The 26,789-nt window shown below is 41.7% G+C and overlaps 1 protein-coding gene across 2 annotated transcripts; it reads right to left on the minus strand.

Moving 5' to 3' along the window:
* Positions 1-1,868: 1,868 nt before the first annotated feature.
* On the minus strand, positions 1,869-26,464 carry OTULINL (OTU deubiquitinase with linear linkage specificity like). Of its 2 annotated transcripts, none has more exons than XM_053995991.1 (8): positions 26,294-26,464; positions 11,130-11,289; positions 11,004-11,035; positions 10,808-10,899; positions 8,507-8,656; positions 7,604-7,732; positions 5,183-5,455; positions 1,869-4,068 (listed from the first exon to the last, which is right to left on the minus strand). In XM_053995991.1, the coding sequence occupies exons 1-8, from the start codon at positions 26,379-26,381 to the stop codon at positions 3,889-3,891; spliced, it is 1,104 nt and encodes a 367-aa protein (XP_053851966.1). In that variant the 5' UTR covers positions 26,382-26,464; the 3' UTR covers positions 1,869-3,888. The 2 variants fall into 2 exon arrangements, with proteins under 2 accessions (XP_053851966.1, XP_053851975.1); XM_053996000.1 differs by lacking the exon at positions 26,294-26,464 and adding an exon at positions 22,988-23,265.
* Positions 26,465-26,789: the final 325 nt, after the last annotated feature.

Consider the following 26,789-nt stretch of genomic DNA (forward strand, 5'->3'; position numbering starts at 1 on the left):
AGGGTCTTGAGGCAGCATGGGCAGCCAGAGGGATGTCCTGGACTCCGACAGGCCTCCTTGGATATTTTCTGACAAATCTTTCAAAAAGCCTCTGCAAGGCTCCCTGCTCCATCCCTGGCCAAAATCAGGGTTGGACTAACACCACAAGGGATGCTGTGAACACAAATGTCACTTAGTGAGGCAGCAGCACCCCTCCAGCCCAGCGACCATGCTGGACTCCTCTACAAAATAATTTCAAGGGACCATCACAGAGTTATATCCTGTCCTATGACAAAACCAGGTCCAAAATGAAAGTTTCTCTTCTGCCAGGGAAGCCTTCAAGCACCCTGAAAGCCTCACAAAATAAGACAGAAACCAGGTCTTCTGTGGCACCAAAATTCCAGCTTAACGTTTTCTTCAAAATCAGGAGCTTTTCATAAAAATGAAGCCCTCAAAAAACATTTGTGCTGTAATGGCACGAACATAAAAGGGGCAGAGATGGGACTATTGTAATATTGATGAAATGTAAAGAAACAGTGAAATCTAAATCCCAGGGAAAAAAAAAATGGTCTTTTCTATGCTTTGACTGGACAAATCATTATTCTGGTCAACTGAACTATTTTAAAAAGATACATATGCTTTAAGTCTGTGCTTTACACAAGTTTAAAACTGAATTTGAAAACTATTTCCTAGACATTGAACTCAACACCCTGAGCCTAAGCAGGTGAAGTTAGCAAAAAAAAAAACCAAAACAAAACAAAAAAAAACCCAAAAAACCAAAAAACAACAACAAAAAAAACCACACTGAGCAATTTTTAATTAGCTTCAACTTAGTGGCCACAAACTAGACAAGAAGCAATTTCAGTGTTAGAGCTGAAGAATGAAGACTGACAGTATTTCTTTTAGAGTTAAAATGAAATAGTGAATGTGGTTAATACATTTTTTGAGATGCAGTTTTTTTAAAAAAGACGACATTCAAACTGCAAGACTTTTTACTCCATCACAGTAAAAGATAGACTCTTCTTCAGCTGCTCTGTTGAACTCTTAACACACATTTTCAAGTTTGGGGGAAAATCCAAATCCAACACTGAGGCTTCAGTATGGTTTCTTCTTCTTGCTATACTAAAAGTAGTAAATAAGAAATGCATCCTGACTTTAGCTGCCTACAACACTGCTTTTAAAAATACTTGTAATGACTGTATGCTTCTAGATGTGAACAGAAAATTTGTCTCTGCCACTGACTGGAAAATATCCTGCAGCACCTGTCACTTACATAGGTACCAGTTTGTTTCAGATGCACTTTACTGAGAATAATTTTCTTTTTAATATATTTTTCTTATATTCACACATCCCCATGCATATATGTATATATATATATATATATATATATATACATAATACATATATATATGTATTTATTTATATGTAAACATATATTTATTTTTGCTTTATACATATATAAAATATATTATCAGAGAACCTGGTTCAAACTCAGTGCAGCCCCAAACCTGTCTCAGTGTTTCTTATGAGCCTCTCTGCATTTATCTCTAAGACTTGTGATTATCCCCATATGAAGCTCCTGTTTTCACCTCCCATTTCTGTTCCTGGCATGACTTGGCTGGCCCCTCTGACACTTAATAAGCCAGGAGATCTATTTCTGTATGTCCTTTCCAGATTCTTGAGACAACATTAATCTCACCTAACTTCAAATATCTAGAGCGGAGAGATTTATGCTGATCACTGCCAGCTCCCACTACAGTCAGTGAAGAGAACCAGTCCCTTCTACAGACCCACCCCTCTGGCTGCCTTTCACTGACAAGGCAGAGAGCCCTGGCTCAGGTGACCTGGTTCAGATACAAATATCCAAATTAGCAAGGTAAATTCCACTGTCTGTTTTAGATTTTTTATTAATTCCCTGCTATTAATATGCTCAAGACCACAAAAATGTACATTTTCACAATTTATCACTTTCAGCTGGAATGCTTTTGTATTCCTAAACACAAATAATATGCAAATCATTAAAAAGTCCACTACAAAAATACATACTTATTTATGGTATGTCTGTTTGTTCCAAAACAAGAATAAAATATAGACAAGTTTACTGATAACTGTAAATGTACTGTTGATGCAAAATAGATAACAATACTCTACACACTTAAGTATTATAACTTTTCCCCATGCAGAGCAGAACCAAATCTAAAATAAGAAAATTATTTCATTCACTGTAAAAACTTTCTTTTAATAAATAAAAATACTTGCTATGCAAGTTTTGATGAGATGAAATTATTACAGCTATCAAGCCTTCTTAATTAAAATCTACAAATCATTCAACAAAAGTGAACTCAAACTTTCAGGAAACAAAACAGCTACAATACAGAACTAAGGTGTTTGTCTTTATAAATACATATATACACATATACACACAAATAAAAGGAGCATAAGGAATAAAATAGCTTTTCTTTACATAAAGGAACCGAGCACACTCCACTGACTCCAAGCATTACCATGAAGATACCTCATGCAGCTGCTTTGGCTCCTGCAGGCCCTGTTCCCATTTTTGCTACTGGCTTGCATTTTATCCTGCAGGTTTAATAAAACAAACCTGCCTGTCCCTCTATACCTCTAGGATAAGGAAAGGAGAGGCTTTGTTTCTTAATAATTCCCACCCTCTTCAATACAACCATGAGTGTGTGGCATTGTAAGCTTTTCACAAATATTTTGTGAGATCTAATACTTCTTCAAGTTAAGGTCCCTTATTTTGAAATAATCAAAACATATTGATTCTTTTAGAAAACAGAATTGAGCAAAATGTTCCATGTAGGAAGGTAAATCTCATTTACCTTCCTGGACAGACTTCTTCAAACACAGAGGTCTAAATTAAAGATAGCAATCTTAGGCAAGGAGATTAATACATAATCAGAGGATAAAACATATATGCAACACTGCTGAATTCATATAATGCATAAAAAAATTAATATTTTCTGAAAATGCAATGGTTTTGGCCTGTATTCCATGCACAGCTTTCTCAGATGAATTGCAAAGGAAATCTTGGCAGGTAATGTTGAAATCAGCCCTTAAAGGATTTACAAGTTGACCAAAGCCATATGCTGCCACTGGGTGTGACTCTGTTGCGTGTTACCCGTTAACGCTGCCCTTTTTACCCTGGAGAAAGCGATGTGCTTTATTCACTTACACAGGAGATCTTCCATTCACCTGGCACAGTATTCCCATGTGTTGATTTTCCCCCCTGTGTAACAGTTCTTCCCCTTCAGGGATCACCACTGGGTGCAGACAGCCCCATTTCCCATGTCTAAAGTTAAGTGCAACTTCCCACTGCTTGCTCTGTCCATCCCTGGAGAGAGATGCTCCGGCAACAAGGGAAGCCAAGTGGATTTCAAGCAGCCATACAGAGGCCCCAGTTTATATCCTCCCTTCCTAAGTCAATGCAAGTTAAATACCATGGAATATAAACTGTAGGACCTCGGGATTTCCTTCCTCTGTGATTCATCCTCCCTAGCTAGAGACAGACAGGAGTAGGGAAAGGCAGTCGTTAGGCACTTGAGTTTAACCCATCCATAGATGTCAGAGTAAACCCTTAAGCTAGCAATAGAAAACCCAGCATAACCTTTGCCTTCGTCAGGCAGTCCAAATTTTTTTGTCTGAGAACCCTCAAACGTCACATTTTTTTTGCCCCAGACAGTATAGCAATATATTTTATGGTTTTTATGGCTGACTGATGGTGAACTGAGCTGCAATGGGAAAGCAAAATGTTTACACAATAAACCCATAAACCATTTTGTAATCATTAATGAGCATTCTTAAGAATTTACTGCTGCTGATTAGAAACCTAATTCACTGGAAATGGTCATTCACTATACTATACAAAGGAAAAAAAAAGTCACTGGTCCTTCACGTTCTGAAAAGGGGGATGTGATAGTAGTGGTCATCCTCAGTCAGGAGAGAAATCTCATTCCATTCCCTTCGGTATTCATCCGGATAGTTTACTTGAAATTCCTCAGTATTAAACCTATGCAGTCTGTAAACTCTTATCTTTACTTCAAGTAAGTATCCAAGAAGAAAGAGTTCAACCTAAAAATGAAAGAAATCAGTTTATTTATTTATTTATTTCTAGGCTTCAAAAACTAAACTGAAGATAATCCAAGTTAAGGCAAGTCATTTAGCTTCAAAACAGTAGACAAAGAATAAAAGGGGCCCTTTTGCTAGTGGAGTAAGAACATTAAAAGTTTGAGGGCATTCCCATCAGCCCTTCCACTTCTCTTTTGCGTGTAGAAACATTCCTCCTCTGCCTGACACCATACATAACCTGCTCCCAAGCCAGATCACACAGCTGATTGGAGAGCAAGAAAGGAATAGCTGTTACCAAGACTGATACACCCTGAAAAAATGGGAAGCCTGCCACCTTGTGATCACTTGCTACATACGGAAAACATTACAGCGAAAGGAAAAAATGTCTTGGTACTTCAGATAGATGAAACTGGAGAACTGGCATCTTCATTGATACTTCTTGCAATAGATTGCTTAATCAGGAAAAAAAACGTTTGGGAAAAACCTGTTCATATCCTTGGACATAGCCAGACAGAGCAGAACTTGTCCAGTTATAATCAAACTGCTCCTAAATCTGACTGCATCACATAACAATTGACATGATAACTGAAATTGATTATAAAAAATAATTTCAGCCATCAGAAAGTGAAACCATTTGCAGAGTGGCAGTGTGGAGTTTGCACGTCAGCAATGAACTTCTCACTAATTATAAAACAGGAAACAAAAACCTTAAGATATAAAGGTGATTAGTAGAGTTTTCATTACCTACTCTTAACAGATATTAGATCTCATGAGAACCAAAGGGTGGGAAGAAAAGAGAGTGATGCTATAGGATTTGGCACAGTGGAACAGATAGGAAAAGCAAAACAACTGGTCCAAACAGCATCATCTAAAACTATTTTACATATCAAAGTTATTATTGTTCTAAACTATGTCCTATTGATAGCCTGTAGCATTTATTTTTGGTCCACTCTTACTACAGGCTTTTTTTCCTGGAAGATAAATGGCTATCTTCAGTCCACCTCCCCACATCTCAAAGAAAAAAAAATGAGCCAGCTATCATGGATGATGTATAATATAATCACCTAATCACTACAGAGATGGAGTAAGTTTTGTGATTTTTCATCTATATCCTTACCTGGTCTAAGCAAATAGAGTCACCTATGGAGTTTAGATGATTCATCATGAAACTCAGAGGGTCAGATGAAGAGTCACGAGCAAAGAGAAGGCTAAAAAGGTTGTGTACGGGTTCATCCCTGCTCTTTATCTGCTCATAGGCTTCAACAACTTCATAGAGCATGATGAATTTTATGGCCTCATATAGTTTGTATTCCTTGCTTTCATCAGAAAACAGTGTATTACACATGCTGCTTCTTTCTTCATGATCTCTTGTAGCACTTATTTCAGCCCACTGGAAGGAACACAGAAAAAGAATATTATTAAAATTATAAAGAATTCTATTTAGCACAAAAGGTTGCAAAACAGGAACAGAAGCCTGGTCTAAGTGTAAAGCAGCTATTAATTGACAGAGCCCAGGCACAACAGCATTTGCAGGCAGCAGCCCCAGTCTGATCAAGGCCAATGGTCTGAGTACAACAAGGCCAAGTGCTGGGTCCTACCTGGGTAACAACAACCTCAGGCAGTGCTACAGGCTGGGGGCAAAGTGGCTGTAAAGTGGCTCAGTGGAAAAGTGGGGATGCTTGTCAACAGCAGCTGAACATGAGCCAGCGTGTGCCCAGCTGGCCAAGAAGGCCAAGGGCATCCTGGCCTCTACCAACAGTAGTGTGGCCAGCAGGAGCAGGGCAGTGATTGTCCTCCTGTAGTCAGCACTGGTGAGTTCACACCTCAAATCCTGTCTTCAGTTTTTGCCCCTCACTATGAGAAGGACATTGAGGTGCTGGAGTGTGTCCACAGAAGGGCAGCAGAGCTGGTGAAGGATCTGGAGCACAAGTCTGATGAGGAGCAGCTGAGGGAGCAGGGGGTGTTTAGCCTGGAGAAAACAAGGCTGAAAGGGAAATCTTATCACACTCTACAACTACCTAAAAGGAGGGTGTAGCCAGGTGGGGGTTTGGTCTTTTCTCCCAACTAGCATGTCATAGAACAAGAGGAAAAGGCCTGAAGTTTTGCCAGGGGAGATTTTGATTGGATACTAGAAGAAAATTCTTCATCAAAAGTGTTGTCAAGCATTGGAACAGGCAGTCCAGGGAAGTGGTTGAGTCACTGTCCCTGGAGGTATTTAAAAGTGTAAATGTAGCACTTGTGGACACAATTTAGTGCTGGGTTAATGGTTGGACTTGATGATCTTAAAGGTCTTTCCAAACTAAATGATTCTATGACAATGGAGCTGGAAAAGGCAGCAAAAAACCCTGTTAGTAAAAATAGGCAAAAATCCATCTCACTGGCCAAACATTATCTTTATAAGAAAAAAAAAAAAAATGAAGCTGGGAGCTATACCTCATGCCCAGTAATAGCATAAGGCATCACAGAATTGCTTTGAAATAATTTGTCAATTGTAAGGATTTATTCATTCTTTTAACTTGAAACTTTTTTCTTAAAAATGCAGATTAAATGCTTCGTGCACTAACATCAGCCTAATGAACTACACCAAGCTAAAAATGAAAGCCAAATAACCCAACACTGGGAAATGCAAAGAGCAACCAGAACAAAATGATAGCTACACATAACAACTACCAGGCCCATCTTAAGAAGATGCAGCTGTCACTTTGGCACAGCAAGGGTGCAGGCAAAGGACCAAATAATCTATTTTAATCCCCTCTTTTTCTTTCTAATGCTTTGTTTCTAGAGCTTAAATTACTGTGTTTGGGATTTTGCTTTTTTTTTAATTAGCAATTACTATCACTGCAGATGCACAGAAACCCCAGAGGAGCTCAGGAAAGGTGCAAGGTCTTGACAGGCCAACCCTATCTCTTTCAGAAGGCTTTGGGGCTACTAAATCTCCCCAGGTTTTAAGTATGAATTATATTAAATAAGAATATTATAATATAATTCTTATATTAAATAAGAATTATAGTCCTGGGTTGGGAATTATGGCAATCTGGCAATGCTGAGCAGAGGGGGAAGTGAGGCTGATAGGTCTTTGCAATCAAGTGCAGGCTTACAGAGAGAAATTATAGCAAAAATGGATAATTAAAACATTTAATGGGGATAGAAGCATAGAAAATACAATTGAGGAAAATGCACTGCTTGTTTGCTCCTTTCCAGCTGGGGAGGAATCCAGAAGCATCTCATACAGCATGTTTATTTTTAATCAAAATGATGAGATACTTCAGGAGCCACTTGATGGCAAGAACTAGCTGTGGGGACAATGGCCTCCCTAACTTGCAGGGTTAGGGAGTAACCCTGAGTACTTGGCCTAGTAGATCACCAAAACCTGGATTTCCCTGCAGGAGAGGTGAAGGCCTTCCCAGCAACTCAGCAGTCTGAACCTGGAAGGGAGGCTGGCTGTCCCACAAATATGCAACCAGGAGAAGTTCCTTAACTCTGTCTGAACCCATTTCTCAAGGCTTTTATTCCTCCCAACCATTTCCTAGATACTCACGTTTGTCTTTAAGGCCTCCATACATTTGCGCAACTTCCCAAAGGCATTGGGACCTGTGTATCTTTCTGGCCCAAAACTGTATTGTTGAATCCAGTTACAACCTTGAGAATACAAAAGCTTTTCAGGGAGCTGGGAAAAAACCAAAAGGCAAGCTAATCAGAAACATAACAAGAAGCAGAATATAAAGTTATATAAACTTGTCTACATACAATTTATGATGTGGTTTTATCAGCTGTTTGTACCGTTCAAACAACAACGTCAATAGACCTCACAATTCAAATGCTATGAAGGAGGATCCACTTAACTGCCAAGTCCGTAAGAAACTTTTAAAACAGGGCCAGCCAAAAAAAGAAATTAAAATAGGCTCTCAGCAAAATATATAACCACACTCTGTAAAAGCTAGATACTTCCAAATTCAGTGAGGTATTTAGGATTACAGACACCTTCCAGTCTGCACATGCTTCTCTACAGGTAGGCATTATAGATCCCACCTCCCTGCAACTATCTCCTGCCAAAGCTCCTGGAGTTCAGGGCAGGATACCTGCTGTTCCAGCAACACAGCAGCTCCCAAGTGAGCCACTGAACTTTGCATGGATGTGGATGGGGAGGATGCAAATAACCTGTTGTGTTAAAGGAGTGACATCTAGCAGGATGGCAGTAACATTCATCCATCCACTTTTTTTTTTTTTTTAATATAATTTAGACTCATGTTCACATTGGTATATTTAGATCAGGGACAGTTTTTCAATTAAATGCAGTTCAATGAGTTTGAAAAACTTATCTTTAAATTCCGATAATGATTCTTCACTTCGACAGCCAACATATCCCTTTTCATACTGAACAAAGCTTCCTTCTGCTGTGCATGGATAGCTACAATGGGTTCATTTATGAAATGAATTTTACCTTCAATATATCTCTTTCCTTCATCCACGAAGGAAAAGGAATGCCTTGGCTGAATATCTGAAAAAGCACCGCTCTTACTACACTGTAGTTGTCCCTCCTGACTTGTCTCAGGTATTTGATATGACAGCTCCTGAACAATTCTTCATATGCCTAGAAAGAGACCAAGGAAAAAAAAAAAAAAAAAAAAAAAAAAAATTAAACTTTGGAAAAAACACCCATGTTGTTTCAAGTCCAATTCCAAACTACTCATAAGAAGAAGCTAGGAGAACAAAAGAGTATGTTTTTAAGATTTATTTACACAGAAATGTTAAACAGCATGGCTTTGTAAACACCTTAGACTGATGCTGCCCATTAAGAGTGATTCTGCATTCCTTCCAAACCCAGTAACTCGTTCAAGTCTCTGCACTGTTGCCACTGTAAACATTCACATGGTCAACCAAACTAGAGCAGATCAGCACAGATTTCTGTGCTGTAACAGCATTAACCTCAACCATTTTACAATTTGCACAGACATGTGAGATGCAACAGCAAAAGGGCAGGAACCAGTATCTGGAGAAAACTTTTAGCAAACACCATCTCCTTACATTGACCTGAATCCATCGTGCAACACTGATCTGAGGCAGAGCAGATCTGTGCTGAAGCGGACGGCCCTTGGTCCAGCCACACACCCTGCATTATCACTGGCTGCCATCTGAGCCCTTGTTGAGACAATTCTGAGCAATAAACTGGCAGAGAATTAGGGAGAGGACTCTACAGTCCCACAGGCTGCTCCATCACTTCCCGTTTACTTCCTGAAGGGGGCAGCAGGATGGTCTCGATTCCTCATCCTGTGTCTTGGTTACTCCCTCACACCATCCCACCACCACTTCTCAGCTGCACTCTGTCTCCTTACCCTTATTGTATCAGCTGAGATAGTAAGCCTATTAAACTCTTTCTGCTGATGGAGTTTCCTGCTGCTTCAGCAAGCTTGAGGGCCTCAGAGAAGCCTCTTTAGATGACCTGCTTTATCAGCTCACCATCTAGGTGTACCACATCCGAAAGAGGACAGGAGCCAGCACAGACGAGGGAGAGGGACTGCTTAGCTAGGACAAGGCGAGAAAGAGGGAGAGACATGACAAACAGGGGATTGTTCCTTTTGGGGACAGCAAGCATGATATGCTGGATCTCACAAGACCTCATCCTAAAATGTACTCCTTACCATGGCAACTTCTACATGGGGCAACCAGACATCCACTGACTGCTCCATATACAGGAGTCTCCTTTTCAGGTCTGGTCATCCAGAAGGCTCATAGATTTTCTGAAAGGCTTTTTGCCCAGTGTGGGCTTGCAAATTTATTAGAAGTTTCGCTATTTTTGTTACTTTCTCCTTCAAATAGTTTTTGGCCTTGTGTGTTCTGTGAACTCTTGACACTGCTGTGTTCCTGCATTTAACGTGGCAAAACTGGATCTTTTCTCTGTTCATCACTTGAACGCAATTCCAGGTTTTTGAAAACTATCTTATTTTTTCTACAATCCCTTTATGCTACTGTTTATCCATACTGTTTATCCATATCCCTTCTTTTTACCCTTTAAGTCCTTCTTGGTATGCATTTGCTCTGAGGATTCCGATACCATGACCTAAGGCCAATGCATGTCAAATACACCGGAGCAGCTGAACTGCCTGTCTTGCCAGCAGCGTCCTGCCCAGGGGAAGACACCGGCACAGAAGCACCTGGGTTGGGGTGCAGAGCTGGAGCAGAGGGACTGTGCCCAAAGGCAGGGGATGGCCATTATCCAGCACCCCAGCTCCCTGCCTGCTGGGCAGCACCCAAGCTGGCACAGGTTAGATGCCAGCTCCTGCCCTGCCTGCCACCAGCTGCAGCTGATGATGCTGCAGAGGGGAAGGCTGCCAAGCATGGACCTTCAGAGCTTGGAAGAGAAATGGATGTGGTGCTTCCTTCCTCCCTGGAGTAAGAGTTTTTACCTTAAATCAAAGCCTGGCTAAGTGACAGCACCTAAGACCACATTATTTGGGCTTTAGCACTTGGGATGATTTTTCCTGTTAAGGTTGCTGTGTGGGTTGCTGGTGCTGGAAGAGGGAATTTAGAATATATACAAGACTAAAATCTGATCTACATTTTGACCTGCACTGCTGCACTCTTTATTTAGACCCATGTTCATGCTGTCCCTGTTGTTTTCATTTGACTAGCCAGTGTAGCAGGCTTTGATAGCTACTGCAGCTGTTTGAGCTGAGAGTGCTACTCCTTTCCCAGGTGCTGGTTCTCCCCTGTCCTCATGCAGAGATTAAAATTTAACTCTTACCTGCCTCATCTGTTTGGCCTGCTTTGTTTCTCCTTTCCATTCTCTTGCACTATAACCAAGTAGATCCACTTCTGGCAGCACACTGAGATTCCCTAAATTGAGATTGATTCACAGATTAGTTACATTCTGCTGTTGTGCATCTAAAGGGAAGCTGAGAGGGTCATTAATGAATGTGGAATGACAACAAAAAGCTTACTTATGAGCTGCCTCTGAAGGTAGTTGCTCCACCTGAAACATAAATGATAGAACAGATGTTCAAGGTCAGTATTTACTGAAATAAGCAACAGTGTTGAAGACTGAAGTCTGCATAATAAAAACCTACCGTTTCAGCAGCTGTGCTAAAAAGCTGTATAGCCTTCTACAATACCAAAAAAGAGCGGTGAGGAAGGACATGCTTAACATTAGCTGCACTTTCACTTTTTGCCACATGAGACACAGGGATTCCTTGCTGGCTGTTTTCCAGGACCACACCTCATGCCTTCCTAAAATAGGGATCAAAAGAGAGAGGGAAAAATCTTATCACTGTTTTGAAGTACTTGTTTCTGTTGGTTTTCTTGCAAAAAGAAAGATATCCAAACACGATATCACTTCAAATGAAACACAAAACATTACATGCAAAAGATTAATATATTTTACTTAATACACATAATCTATGTACTTAGTTTTTTCAAGTTTCTAGGGGCTTGGGTGCACGTAGTTCACATTTCCACCTTATCCTGCACACAGTGAAGGCTACATATATAGTTACAATGGAGTCACAGGAAGACTGATATCAAATGCACTGCTTAATAACAAAAAAAAACCCTTTTATCTTTTTTTATTTCAGGATGTGCTGATCTGGAGACTTGTACTGTCATAATTTTGTCTCTAAGTCATGGCTTTAAAGATCAGGGGTTTGTAGGACTTACTTGTAGTCAACAAATGGGCCATATAAGGCAATATTAGCTGACTAAGCATCATATGACTGCATGGGGAATTAAAGGAATGTTCCTGCCTCAATTTGGGTAAGTTTAGGATCAATTTACAACTCCAGAGAAAGATCCTCCCCAGGGATTTGGTAGAAAGCTCAGGAGATCATCACACATTCACTGCACAGACATTAACAAGGACAAGATTCTGTCACTCCCCTGGCATTACAGACAAGGTTAGGGAAGGTTATTGTTGTCTGTTGTGGATAAGAAGACCTACAAGTGAGAGAGGGCCTGGAGACTGAACCGTTGACAAAGGCTATCTGCTCCCTAAGTGAGAAATTTGTCCTCTGGAAGAAATTTGATTATAGGAAATTCCCAGAGCTCATGATGAACAGCTGCTCTGTTATTAACTTATTTATTGATTTAGTACAAAACCTTAAAAGAACTCAACTTTTTATAGAGGCATCCACAGAGAAGGCTGAAAAGATCCTTCTCCAGGGAGTCTGCAGAGGGGATTACTCATTCCACATAGTTTTATGTCAGCTGAAATTCTGCCCCTCCTGGCTTTAACAGGAAATTTAAGAGGGGCTTAAGTTTTCCAAGTGAGTTAAGCCCATGCACTGTGGACAACAATCCAAAGAGTTATGTATCAATTCTAACCTTAGCAACAAGATAAACAGTGATGCACTCATTTTTACGAGCACTGTTGCATGTATACAGAGCACTGCTGATACTTGGCCTTTCCCAATATTCTGTTGTTTGAAGAAGTTTTATTACAAGATTTTGTATGGAAGTCAGCTGGTGGTGAGACCCAGACTTTGTCTCTCCTGTGAGCTAAGGGCAGGTTAAAAGCTGTAAATGAAAAGATGTCCATAAATTTTAAGTAATCAGAGGTGGGGTTTGGGTGCTAGTTCTGAAACTCCAGAAAACGTTTATTACTGATGCCAAGTAACAGACAACAAAACATCAGCTGTAAGGTTTGGAAATTGAAAACTTCATAGAAAAAAAAACATTCCCACTTACAGCTCACACGCACATATAAACACACTCCCACTTCCTCCTGAGGAACACTGGTAGGCACATTCTCAATAAGCACGCAAACTTCTACCTAGAGAAATGACAATCCCAGCAGGATCAAGCAACTGCAATTTTTTCTCTCTCTTCTTTTGGATAAAGGCATCAACATTGGAAAAAAACCTCAGTGGACTTTGAATAACTGAACCTTCTGTCCACTAGAATGGAACCTGATGGCTCACAGATGTTCAGTCCAGGAATCAGTGGGTATTCTGGATTTACACTGTTGTATGCAAACCAATGATGATTGAAATTAACACTAATTTAAATATACTGTATCAAAGGAAAGTTGCAGCAGACTTCAATTTCATTACTTAAAAGAACTGTACGGTCCACTCCCACATTTGATTTTGAACAAACTGGCTTTATAAAAAAAATCAAGAGCTAATCCATCTGTTAAAATGACATACTCTGCATTATGAAGAACCAGAAATACATGTGAAAGCAAAATTTCTTCCCTTACCCCTTTTTACAGGCAGAAAGATGAGAGCTCCACATCAGTTTTTAAACTGAATCAAGCAATCTTTTGAAAAAGTTTTTGATGGTAATAATCCTGAAAAAACCTCAGGCTACTGGAGTTCAACAATCTCTTTCAATGCATACGGTTAACAGGTGCTTGAGCTACTGCTCTTCAAGGAGTGCTGGGAAGCATAGGCTTACTGGTTTCCATCAGAAACACAAATCAGTGTCAGAGAGCATGAGATAACCAAATAGTGCTCGCCCATCTACACTCAATATGAGTATTTCCCTAGTAGAAAGCCTAATGGGCGATGGAAAAACCTGCAAACAAGTGATTTTGAGTATTTTTGCTACACTTGTATTGCAGCATACTTCATGAACTTTCCCTCTTGTCAAGGGAAAGCTGCTGTTCAAACAGCACTTTGTAATTCAGTTAATACTTTTGGTGCTTATGTCACATTTAGAAATTAATTACATTTTTCATTCAAGGAAATGACATTTAGAAGTAGCAGTTGGATCACAAAGTGCTGCTGGTAAAAATACATCATGAGCATAAATTAAAGAAGGCAGCAGCTTAAAATAGATCTTGCCACCCCCCTACCTGCACCTTTTAGAAGTCTTCAGAAACCAAGGAGCAATTAAATTAATAACACATTAGTGGGGGGAGTAAAATAAACCCACAGATTTTTAAACCAAATCCATTCCCTGGGATATGGGCACAATTCATCCTGCTCCTCAGGAGGCAGTGACAGGAGCAGTTGGTGCTGTGACCAGCTGCTGGGCTCCCATCTTCTTGAAGACTGACTGCGAGCATCAGCATGACAGGGAGGCCTGACTCTTCATCCATGCAGAAATTTGGAAGAACAGAGGCTGAACAGTGCTGGAGTAGATCAGGAGCTGACAGCAGAGCTTACAGAGCAAGTAGTACACCATGTTTTCTTTTCATGCCACATCAGCTTCCTGCTAGTACCAAGCCTTAAGCTTTTACCCCCTGCAAAGTCAGCAGGAGAGACACACAGAAGAAAAAAGAAACAACAAAAAAGGCCAGAAAAAAAGATAAGTAAGGGATGTCTGCAGCATCTGTTTTATTCTCAAGTAACTCAGGAAGAATCTCTAAAGGATTTGCTTCACATTTGACTCCCTCACAATCTTTTTGGAGGCTGCCTCCTTAAATATGCAAAATTGATGAAATGCAAAATGTCAGAGATCAGCTTGGGAACTAGCAGACAGCACTGTATGCATTACTGAATATTCCAGCATGCCTGATGGTGCAGTCACCCTTTACTGTTTTTCTCCATACCATTAACAAGGCCATCAGAAAGATAACAGAGCGTCTTCCCAAATTAAAACTTGACAGAATGATTTCTTTTTGGGACATTCCTCTTCACCGTCTTTTTGGTAATGAAAGCAGGACATAGCACTTGTCACCATAAAGTGGCCAGGTTTCATACTCCCATCACACAAAATTATGTTCTTTGTTCCCAAAAACCAGGTATACCCTCATTCAAAAAGGGAGGCAGAATGTGGGACTCTGCTGTGCCAGTCCTTATGGTGCTCCACCTGAACCACTCCTTCTTCCTCCTCTGTTGGATGCAGAGGTAGGAAAGGAGACCCCTCAACTGACACATGCTAAGCTTGGCATGGAGGTCCAAGTCTGCCTGTGTTCAAGGTGGGCATGCAGGTCTCTTCACGTTTTTGCACATTGCGATTTTTCAGATTATACACCATCAGCACCAAGGTATGTTACAGAAAAGGCAAAGTCCCTCTTTTAAGGGAAAACAAACAAACTTACCCTTAAAGAGCAGGATCAAGCATGATGCACGTGTACCTAGACCTCAACTGAATGAACCAAGAGGGAGACACAGAAAAACTGTTAAATATATAAATTCAATACCTACAAAAGATTACATCCCATTAGAGTTTAGAAGAGAGAAATGTGCCTTTTTAAGTGGTGCCAAGAGATCACAAATTCTTTGATTTCCCAGTTTATTATCAGCACCACAGAAAAAAAAAAATACTGAAAACAGATCAAACACATACCAAGATATGTGAGAAGCACTGCTTAATTCAATAATTATTTCATTACAAACCCCTTCCTTTACAGAATAAAGCAATGTCAACTTGTTAAGCAACATTTGTGTGTTCTAACAAATAGGAGAGATGAGGATCTCTCCTTGGTATAAGAAAAAGAAAATAATTTCCAGACAAAGATGGTAATCGTCAGTGACTTATCAAAAGTTCAACTACGTCTGCTGATCAGATACCTTCTACTCAAAAAAACCCAAAAAACAAATGAGAATGCCAGCCCCAAAACACAAGTAGAATCACGCAATTATCTAGAAAACAGAATAGTTTTGGTAACACTGAGGCCCATCAGTTGCAAGAAAGGTTTTATTTACACAATTCTTCTGCATAGGGCTGTCCCAAGTGCCCTTTTAGCTGCCTCAGTCTTTTTTTCAGAAAAATATAGAGAAATATATAGAGAAAACTATAGAGCTGGCAGCCTTCTTCAGACTCCCTGATCATTAACAGGAACTGCTGGTGTTAATGTATCTATCCATTTGTGATACAAGCTATTCTTACTGTGCAGCAACAACCATAATGTGTTCTTACCTACTGGGTGATTATCTAAAATATACCCTACTAGAATTACCTTTACAAAACCAATTTCAGCTATATAATCAAGATATGAATGCATTCCTTAGCCTGCACATGCCATTTTCTCTCTACAAATGCCTACAAGAACAAAAGGAAAGTTCAGTTCTTCACTTCCTGTATAATTCAGCTTCCTTTTTAAGGCACAGGGTGCTTCATCCAAGATGAATAATGCTTAGCCCCACTTCCATTTAAGTAAGAAAAAGCATGACAGAACCCTTCTGAGAATTTACAGTCCAGAATACTGGACGAGAAACACATGAAAAGCATTTCATACCATTAAAAAAACATGAATCTCTCTAAAACTCTTGTTCCTATTAAAAAAAAAAGAAAAAAATAAAATAACCTCCTTTTAAAGAAAGAGCCTCTGAAATCTCTGCTACTGTTTTTTTCTTAATGTGGAAAAAATTCTGTTCCCATTCACAATTGCTATTTAATGCCTGTACACTTCAAACAGAACTTACGTAAATGCACTAAATCTATTATTTGAAAGAAGCCCACTCTAAGAATTCTTATTCTGCCTGCTGCAGAGTTGCATGTTGAGTCACCCCTAATGCCACTCATGGTTGTTTCACAATTCTCAAAATGCTTTTCTTTTCTTTTTTTTTTTGCCATGCTGAATCCAAATGGACAGATTAATAGAAATACTTTCCTCCTGAACATCTTGTAGCTGACAAGTATAAATACCTTGGGTTTTTTAAGTTGATATGTCAAGATAACTGAAACCTGGTTAGGGGGGAAAAAGAAGTCTTACTTAGCAATAACAGTAATTTTCCTTCTCCTGATTTTTAAATCTTGTTTGCTAAACAGCACAAGACTTACACCAACCACCCCCCCCTCCAAGGATGTGCAGTCATTAGGTGGCTGGGAATACCACAGGCAGCATCCCTCCTGGTCTCTGCAGGCAGAGGTCCAGTGGCAGCTGCCCCACTCCTGGGATTCCCCGGTGCAGGAAGTGCCCCTGGCTCTGTCTGGATGCTTTGTAAGCACAAAACGCAGGACAGTCCAAGGAATTTTAAGCTACCTCTTGATAAAAAGTTATCCCAACTGATATCCAGGAAAATAGCAGGATCAAAGTAACCCAAGACAAACAGAAAAATCAACTCTTCTGAGCTTGTTTACTGTCCAAGGAGAAAGTCAGCCCTGACTCACCAAACTACATCCATGTTGCTTATCATTCCCATCTCTGTACAGGGTCTGACTGCTGTACCCCACACAGATTTAGTCTCTGTCTTCAGAGCATGGCCCTCTCCTGAGTGTACCTGATTCTGTCTGCAGACAGTGCAGAGCTGTGTATTTTTCACGTGGATTAGTAATTATTTATAATTTATGATTAATAATCACAAATGATTCATATCTCCTGGTGGTGCACCAGATCAGAAAGCCTGTGCTTCCTCAGCAGGTATATGCAGAGGTTATTCCAGCAGTGTTTTACTTGTGGCTTGCCCTCTTTTCAAGATTGATTAGAAGCACAAAGCAACACCAAAGAAAGCAAAATATCAAAGCCATCACTCTGAATGCAAATGGCAGAAACTGGCCTTGCATCTCTTCCCTTCTGCCTCTCAGAGTCCAGTCAAAGCTAAAAGTTCAGCTTTATTCTGCAGAGCTCGTGGTATTTGTATGGAAGTAACTGGAGTGTTTAAACCCTGCTTCATCATTTCAAGGGCAGCACTTCCAAACTGGCATATTTTAGTTAGCTCAAGCACACAGGAGTTCTCTGCCTTTTTATGACAGTGCATTACCAGGCACTTCTGACCTAAAATATTACACAAAAAAAGCATACTGAAAGGTAAAATTGACTGCATCAAGACAGTAACTGAAATTTAAGTTATTGCTCAGTGTAATACCAAAGTCATAGCTAACAGAAATTTTCAGAAAAATATGATTTAAGAACTCAGAATATTCTGTGCAAGAGCTTTCTACTTGTAAAAGCACATTATTATTATTAGTAGTAGTATTATGCATAATAGTATCACTGTCATTATTGTCATTGCTAATGCACAGTTGGTATTTTTACAGACATTTGGATGCAAGAGAAGTTTCAAGTAAAGCATTCCAGACATCAATTGCAGGGATCAAGAGACCACAGCTCCCTGACACTTCTGCATTTGCTCAAACTGCCTAAAAACCAGACAATTATGTGGCAAGGACTAAACAAAATACAAACCATGCACTCCTGTAAAATGGAGTTAAGTGTGACCTTGCATATTGAGCACTTTTTGAGGGGCTGGCACTTGGCAGAGGCACAACTTACTTTGACTTGTAAAGTAAGATAATGAAATACAGGGTCCTGGATAGTTTCTGACATGGAACCCAGCAGTATAATTTTTTAAGTTCTTCATTTATATGAAACCTCCTATTTTTAAGGCCTTGGCCTTTGGCAAGAACGTCACAGCTGAAATTCATGTGCAGGAAATGACCCAAAATGAAACCACAATTGAAGGACAATGGACATATCTCCAAGCTGCTCACAAACAAGCCCCTGGTATGGTGCTGTGCTCAGAGCAAAACTGGGGAAAACAGGTAGGACTTCTCTTTGTCATACAAACAGACCTGAGCCAAGTATTTAAGTTTGCAAAAGACTGATTTTGCACAAACTTGGCAATTAAAACCCTGCTGACCATTCGAGGAAGGCAATTCTGCCCTCCACTGTGTTGAGACCCCACCAGCAGCACTGCATCCAGCTCTGGGACCCCCAGCATAAGAAGGATGTGGACCTAATGGTGCAAGGTCCATGGAGGAGGCCATGAAAATGATCAGGGGGATGAAGCACCTCTTTTATGAGAACAGACTAAAAGAGCTGAGGTTGTTCAGACTGGAAGGCTCCTAGAAGACCTTGTAGCACCTTCCAGTACCTAAAGGGGCCTACAGGAAAGATGAACAGGGTCTTTTTACAAAGTAACATTACAAGGGGTGATGGCTTTAGATTAAAAGAGGGCATGCTTAGGTTAGATATTAGGTAGAAATTCTTCACTGTGAGGCTGGTGAGGCACTGGAACAGGCTGCCCAAAGAAGCTGTGGATGTCCCACCCCGTAAAGTGTTTAAGGCCAGGTTGGATGGAGTTCTGAGCAACCTGGTCTAGGTTCTGAGCAACCTGGCCTGTGCATGGCAGGGGGTTGGAACCAGACGGACTGCAAGGTCCATTCCAACCCAAACCATTCTGTGGTTTCCTGGTGGCAGCTGACCTTCAGGCAGTGCCAAACACCTTGCCTTGATGCTGCTTTGCTGCACAGATACAAGGGCAGACTTGATGATGGTCAAAGCCTCATCATATCAAGACACTAGTTTGATGCTAAGGTACACATTTCTCACTTTCAGAGCATCATTTACCCAACGTGACTACCCTGCCCTGGAAACATAAATGCTGAACACTTCAAATACGTGGAAAACCTCAGCAGCATATTATGTATGGACAAGGCACCTGAGATGGGGTCCTGCTGAAGTAGAACTAGGTAAAGGACCAGACACTGAACATATACAGCCACAACCTGCCACACCTTTAACCCTCCACCATCACAGAATATGGCTCAAGTAAGACAACTCACATATTCTGCTCAGTCTACAGCATTCTCCTCAGAAAAATGTTTGTCGAAAGAAAAGTGTGGGCAGTACAAGCTGCCTTGCTTGACATATCCCTCTGCACAGGTACATAGTGGCATCTGTCCTCACTGGTGACATGGGGACAGGAGCTAGAGACACACACTTCCTCTCTCTGTCAAGAGCTTCCAGCATGTCCCCATAGGCTACAGAGAAATCCCAGGCACTCATGTCTGGATCTTGAGGATGCCAAAAATGCATAGTGCGCAGAGCAGTGAAAAAATAGGAAGAAGCTACAAGCACAGCATAGGGCTGAAAAGAAACCAAGAGATGCTGACTTCAAAATTTCTCAGAAAATTAATGAAGAAAGCTGTAGAAGTTTTAAAGTATTTTACAATGTTTGCCTTCACTGGAGCCCTCTCAAGAAGTGAACAGCAGTCTCCTTATGTCCTTTGTGTCCTCATTTATGCTGGGACACAACTCTTACAGTTTTTTTGTTATGCTGTTATCAGGCAACAGATAGTCCAATCATGAGTTATATTGTTTTTGGGAAAAAAATCAAACTTTTCATCAAATCAAATTTTGTACTATACAAGCCAAACTCTAACACCTCAGAATTGGTACAAGATCCCTAGCAACAAACTCCCCTCTTAAAACTGCCAGTGACTGCTTTTACATTGCTGCAGCTGAAGAAGTGGGACCTGTGTTTTCTATCATGAAACTCTGACCTCTCCACTAGTAAGTAGCTATTTCTCTGTCTTTCTGAAAGGTACAGCATTGTTTTCTGATCCAGAGCACTGCAACCATGCACTGAGGAATTGGCATTTGTTATGCTGGGAATCCCAGCAATGGAGCACATGGGCAGAGTTCCCCGTTGCTGCTACATGCTGGCACCAGGCCAGCTGCATCAGCCCAGAGTGAGGAAAGGATGCCCTGTGTTCACCAGGCCTTCCCAAATTCCATCTTAGCAGAAAACAGATCCTGAAGTGATTCAGGGCCAGATGTCAGGCAGCAACTCAGATCAGTGTTTCACTTTAAAGAGTACTATAACTCTTTAAGTAGTCAGACTGCCATCAAAATGCCATTAGAATATGACTTAGGCAGCCCAAAGGTAATAAAAAAAATAATTTCACAGCCTAAAACAAGAGGAGATAAGAAGCTCCTTAAGGTAAACTTTATACCATTCTAATCACACCCAAATTTAGTTATGCAAGTGTAATTAAACCAGTATAATTATATTACATTTTGACTCCTGAGCACTGGTTATTCCCTGTGTTTTTAAAACAAGTAAATTATAACCATAATCATCTCTCCTAATACAGTTTGGCACCGTGACTCCCACAGTTCAGCTGTGTGGGGTCAGGAGGTTCAGCAGAAGTATTTCTGAAATCTCAAACTCATTTGCCTGGGTAGTCATGCAAGATCAAACATTTTCAAACATTAAGCTCAAGAAAAACTGCATACATTTTTGAAAAACCCTTTCACGTTTGTTGTCTGATCCTTGGTAGATAAGATGTGAAGATTCAACTGGAAACTGTATCTAAGAAACAAAGTGGACAGAAAGTCTTGATGCAGAGTGGGAAATGAACACCACCTAGGCAGGCAACACGTTCCAAACAGTTAAACAACGTGAAAAAAAAACCCTTTTATGCAAAAATGGCAAAAAATCTCAAACTACAAAAATTAATTTTTATTAAAATTCGAAATACAGATACTTATCCATAAAAGCACTTAGATTTAAATGCTGACCAGCATTTTCATACTGTTTCTCCCCTCCAAAATCAATTCTAACACCCTTCAGCTTGCAGTATTTTATAGCGATAGGAAAATGGCATCTTTTCCTCCTACCATAAGAAGATCCCATCAGTTTCTAATCAAATAACTTGTCCACTAGCAAAGAAATGAAATTCTTAAAGAAGCACACTTCAGTGACTACAAAGAAGCTTTCTTAGCCTGTCATTACTTCCTGTTTCACATATTTTGCCTCTTTGTTTCACCACTTGCTGAAACTGGAGCGGGCCAGAGGACGGAAGTGGGAATAACGGTACTTGGACGTATTAGCAGTGGAGCAGGTAGCATCGTGCTAGCTTAAACTCACTCACTAAATACCACAGAAATCTGGTTCTTTTTCCATTGCAAAAATGAAAGTATAAGCTGCATGCAATTTGCACAGCTCCTCCAAAGAGAAAACAAGCTGGTTTAGTAAGAAAGGCAGTGCAAAATGAGAACGGGATGAGTAACCATCAAAGCAGAAAATGTACCACAGAATGTACAGCAGAAAAGCAAGTTGGTAGGGTACGGTATCCTCAGTCTAAACGACCACTTCTCAGTGACATAAGAGATCACAGGATCATTTAGGTTGAAAAAGGCCTTTAAAATCTAGCCTGTTAACCCAGCACTACCAAGCCCACCACTAACCATGTCCCCAGGTGCCACATCCACATGTCTAATAAATATCTCTAGGGATGGTGACTCAACCACTTCCCTGGGCAGCCTGTTCTGATGCCTGAACGCCATTTCAGTGAAGAAATTTTCCCTGATATCTAATCTAAATCTCTCCTGGTATGACTTGTTACTTGAGAGAACAGACTGACCCCTATCTGGCTACAACCTCCTTTAGGTAGTTGTAGAGAGCAAAAATGTCAACCCTGACCCTCCTTTTCTCCAGGCTAAACAGCCCCAGTTCCCTCTGCTGCTCCTCATGGGACTTGTGCTCCAGACCTTCACAAGCTCTGCTGCCCTTCTGTGGACACGCTCCAGCCCCTCAATTTCTTTACTGTAGAGAGGGACCCAGAACTGGACACAGGATTTGAGGTGTGCCCTCAGCAGTGCTGAGTGCAGCAGGACAGTCACCATCCTAGTCCTGCTGGCCACGCTATTGCTGATAAAGGCCAGGATGCCCTTGGCCTTCTTGGCCACCTGGGCACAAGCTGGATGATGTTCAGCCATTCCTGACACCGAGGACCACCTGCAGCTGGCCCCTTCCTGGGTCCTCCTGAATCACACCTGCATTTATGAGCTCCTTTTTCCTAAACCTTCACCTTTCTGACGGGAATACAAGCCAGTCTGCAACACTTAAATTCATACTGCACACAGTAAGGAAAGAGAAACCAAGAAAATTGCCTCCCCCGAACCAAAGAGTCAAAGCCCGGCCGAACACCCGAGCCGAAAGGGGCGCACGCTGCTGTTCTACAGCCACGATCCCCAGGCAGGTCGGCGCTAATCCCGCACTCAGGACACAGCAGTTCCCCAGGGCAGCTCAGCCCCGCGGCGCTCCGGCATTTCCCCTCACGCCCGCGGCCGCCTCTGCCCAGGCGGTGCCCGCAGCCCCCGGCCCCACACGGGCGGGCGGTCCCGCCGGGATGGCCCAAGGAGGAGCTTCCCGGCTACCGCCACTTCTGCTAAACGGCCCCCAAAGAGTCAAGTGGAAAACAAAACAGGGAAAAAAAAAATATATATATAAAGAAACGGCAAATAATGCCAAACCCTCGCGGCGACTTCGGGGACCCTCCGAGACCGCCCACCAGCCCCGCCGCGCCTCACCCGCTCCGCCGCTCTCCTCCCGCGCCTCCCCGGGATCCAGCCCGGCTACAAAGGCAGCGCCGGCACCGCCCGGGGCGGGGATCCCGCGGGGCCGCCCCGCTCCAGATCCCGATCCCGCCCGGCCGTGCCCGGGAATTGGGAAGGAGGGATAAACCCCTGTCACCGGCTCTCGGCCTGTCTCCCAGCGGAGTTCTCCATTTCCCCAGCAACCCTTGCCGCTCCTCCGCCAGTGAGATACGGTTTGTGCTTGGGTGTCACACCACGCTCTTTTACATTTTATAGCAGCACGGAATCATGCCATGGTTTGGCCTGGAAGGGGCCTTAAAGATCATCTAGTTCCAACCGTCTGCCGTGGGCAGGGACGCTTCCCACTAGACCAGGTTACTGAAAGCCCCATCCAGCCTGGCACTGAACTCTTCCGGGGATGGGGTTGCCTGAAACATTTCTAGGGATTCCAACTCCCTGAATGGAGACCAACACCATCATCATCTGTTCGAAATATAGCCATTAAATGTAAACACAACTTAATAACTTTGAAGTTAGCGGTTGTTTTGTGTTTTTTCCCTGTCATTAAATGTTGATTTCCTCACCAATTCACTCTTTAACAAAATGGTGTGCATTCATCCAAAAGAAATTCCCCTTTGCCAAGTACCTTCCCTTCTAATAGACTTTTATGTGTCATTTCTCCCAGAGGTATGTAGAAAATTTGCATAGGCTGGTATACTTTCTTTTCTGGTTACACATTAAAGAATAGTTTTCTTCGATCTTGTTAAGGACTTAGGAGGAAAAACAGAAAGGAGCTGTGATGGTCCCAACAAAGACAAATTTTTTACAGAGTTACAAGCAGTTTGCTCCAATACAGAGCCAAGACAAACTTACACATTCTTCTGTTATTGGATTTTGTTTGGGTTTCTTTCCTAAAATATCACAAGATATTAAAGTGGTTGAAGATCAAGACTTTTCATGAAGCACTGAAGAGATTTGTATTGCCTGATGAATATCAGATTGTTTCTCCCTCCATCTCAGTTAATCTAGGCAAAGAACAAAATAGGCAAAACCTGCTAAATATTGGTGTGCCAAGCATTCACTTAGTTGCACTTGCAGAAAGCTATAGACACATTTATCCAAGTAAAAGAAAATCTAGGCTTAAAACCCAGCTAAAAATAGCAAAAGCAAACAGTTGACTTAAGAGGCCTAAAGCTGTCAGTTGTGTAAGTAGCACTGTGTGCTGCTCCATTCAAAAAATCTATTTGGAAAAAAAAAATCCTAAGGGCTATCTCTGTGCTTCTCCACAGCATCGGTTACCTGGTGCTTTCCGTCTGGACTCGCAGATTGTGTTTAATGTAGCTGTGTCTCAGGAGCTGCAGCTGAGAGAGATGCTGCCAGGATATAGCTCACATGGCATCTACCTGCAAAGGCTTGAAGGTGGCTGGAACTTATTTACTTTGTTTCCACATCTTGTCTGCAGTTATCACATACTTCAGCTTCCCTTTCCAGCTTTTTTCTTGCCTTGGCCAGGCCAGTGTTGGTGGCAGAAGATGGTTTAGCATTGCAGCTAAATCAAAGTTTGCATCTTTCTGCCTTCTGTCAACCTGTGTTAAGATCTTAGGATTTAATTGGTGATTTATTTGTGCAGGCAGGCTTGAAAGTGAATGTTTACCTGGCTGCTGGCTCATCAGAGGAGAGGGATGAAATGCATAGTATAATGTCTACAGATCAAGCCCTGTATCAGTGAGTCCTTCCCACTTCTCAGCTCTCTGCTCTCTCCTCCATGCATTTGCAATCTGGAGCATGGCCTTGAGCCTCTATGCATGGGAATTAGCCCTGGGACAATCAATCAATCAATCAATCAATCAATCAGAGATCACTTACCTGAAACCCCTTGAGAGACTTTTTTAAACTAACACTATCCATAGTGCCTTTTCTTTCTCCTTAAGCTCTTTCTGGACCTCTTCCCTGAGTCAAGAAGGGCTCTCTAGGACCTTTTTCCATTTGCAGGTTTTGGCAGGAAAACGTCTCTCCTCCTTGTGAGTGAGATGGGACAGCCTCTACCTGCCTCCCTCCTTGGTGCTGGGTACATACACCACTGTAAGACTGAGCCAGGTAACACACAACCCTCCTGCACTGTTGGACTGGTCTGTGTGTGCTGTTTCTGTTAGATGAATGTGGGTTAGGATAATCCTGGAGACAGCAAGCAAGATCCAGATCTGAGCTGGGATCAACAGCAGAAATGGAAAGAGCAGCTAACTGGAAGGTAGTTTCTTTCACAGACTCTGCAGAATTGAAAACACGCTGCTACAAAGATTCAGAAAGCTTCAGAAAACATCAACTTCTCCAAAATATTTCAGAGAATCATAGAATGTTAAGGGTTGGAAGGGGCCTTGAAAATCATCTAATCCCACTCCCCCTGCCAGTGCTGTTATCAATTTCATGGTCCTTCTCTGGACCTGCTCCAACAGAACAATGTAGGGAGACAGAGAAGGCCTTACGCAGCCCATGCATTCAGTAGATTTCAGCAGAAATAATGCATTCTCTGCTCTGCCTCTGAGTAGGCAGCAGCTCTGCAGGGACAAGGGGACAGCTCCAGGGAGCTCAGACTGGAAGCAGCCTAAATTGGATTATCTTCCTCCAGACTTCCAGGTCATGGCATTTTGCATATGTTTCTGATACTCAAACAAGGCTATGTGCTGATGGCAAAGTTCTACTGCTCTGGCATTTTCTTCCTTTAGGGGAGTATTATGAACTTTCCCACAACATGAACCTCCAGGTTCTTCTGCAGGTCGTGACATTTCCAAGCTGTAGCCATGACTGTGACTATCTTCTTCTGCTTGTACCCATGAGAGAGTGCACAGCAGTTACAGCAAAAGCTTATACTGAAAGCCAGTGCTAAGCAAGTGTGAAGACATTTTAGCTGGGTCTGTTTAAACCCACAAATCAGCAGCCAAAGAAACTGCTGTGCTCATCAGCAGCTGAGCAGCAGGATTATAATCATGGCACAAAGAATGTAAGCAATTCCAAGCGACTGCTGAGACAAAGGCAACAGCATCCAACCCAGCAAAAGTAGGAAGCCTAGGTGCAGAACTGGTGTCAGCTTCCTCCTCCAGTTTTTCAAGCCCATTTTTAACAGTCAAGAACCATTTCCTTGTTTATTGTAACTTATTACTACTATCAAGGTCAGGTAGTCCGACACATAGGTAAAAGTAGCACCCATGCAGCTGTAATCAGCAGCACAGGATTTTCTCTAGCTGATCATTAGCTTGTTGACATGCCAAAATTTATAGCACAGCAGTATGAACTTACCAACACTTCTCTCTGAGCTAATTCTGCTTCGCTTTTCATGTTCAGTGAAGTGGTCTCTGTTCTTGCTGGCCCTTCTGTTGTGTTGCCTCTGCATCTCCTCTCCAGAGTATCACTCCCAGTTCGATTTCTCTCCCCTGGCTGCTTTTTTTCTGGGGTTAGAAAAGGAGTCTCTACAGACTCAGCTTGTCTTCACAGATCAACAAGCTGTAAAAGGATCTGGCTTCCTGTTTCATTTCCGTTCAAGTCTTCAGAGTCACACAGGCTGTCTATGCTTCTCCATATCCAAGCCACAAGAAAAAAAAAAATTGAGCATAACTCAGCTATTTATAAAGGTCACATTGCTATATATCCCTGCATCTCCCTAGTTGTTGGAGGGATGGAGATTGCAAGGTGCTTTTCACACTGTGATCTCAGTGTACATGGTCTCTATCTCAGTGGTAATCCAGAGAGACACAGCTTCTTATTTTCAGCTCCAATGTTACATTTCATTGCTAAGCTCTTA

Source organism: Vidua macroura, chromosome 1 (assembly GCF_024509145.1).
Source record: "Vidua macroura isolate BioBank_ID:100142 chromosome 1, ASM2450914v1, whole genome shotgun sequence".
Classification (NCBI taxonomy): domain Eukaryota; kingdom Metazoa; phylum Chordata; class Aves; order Passeriformes; family Viduidae; genus Vidua; species Vidua macroura.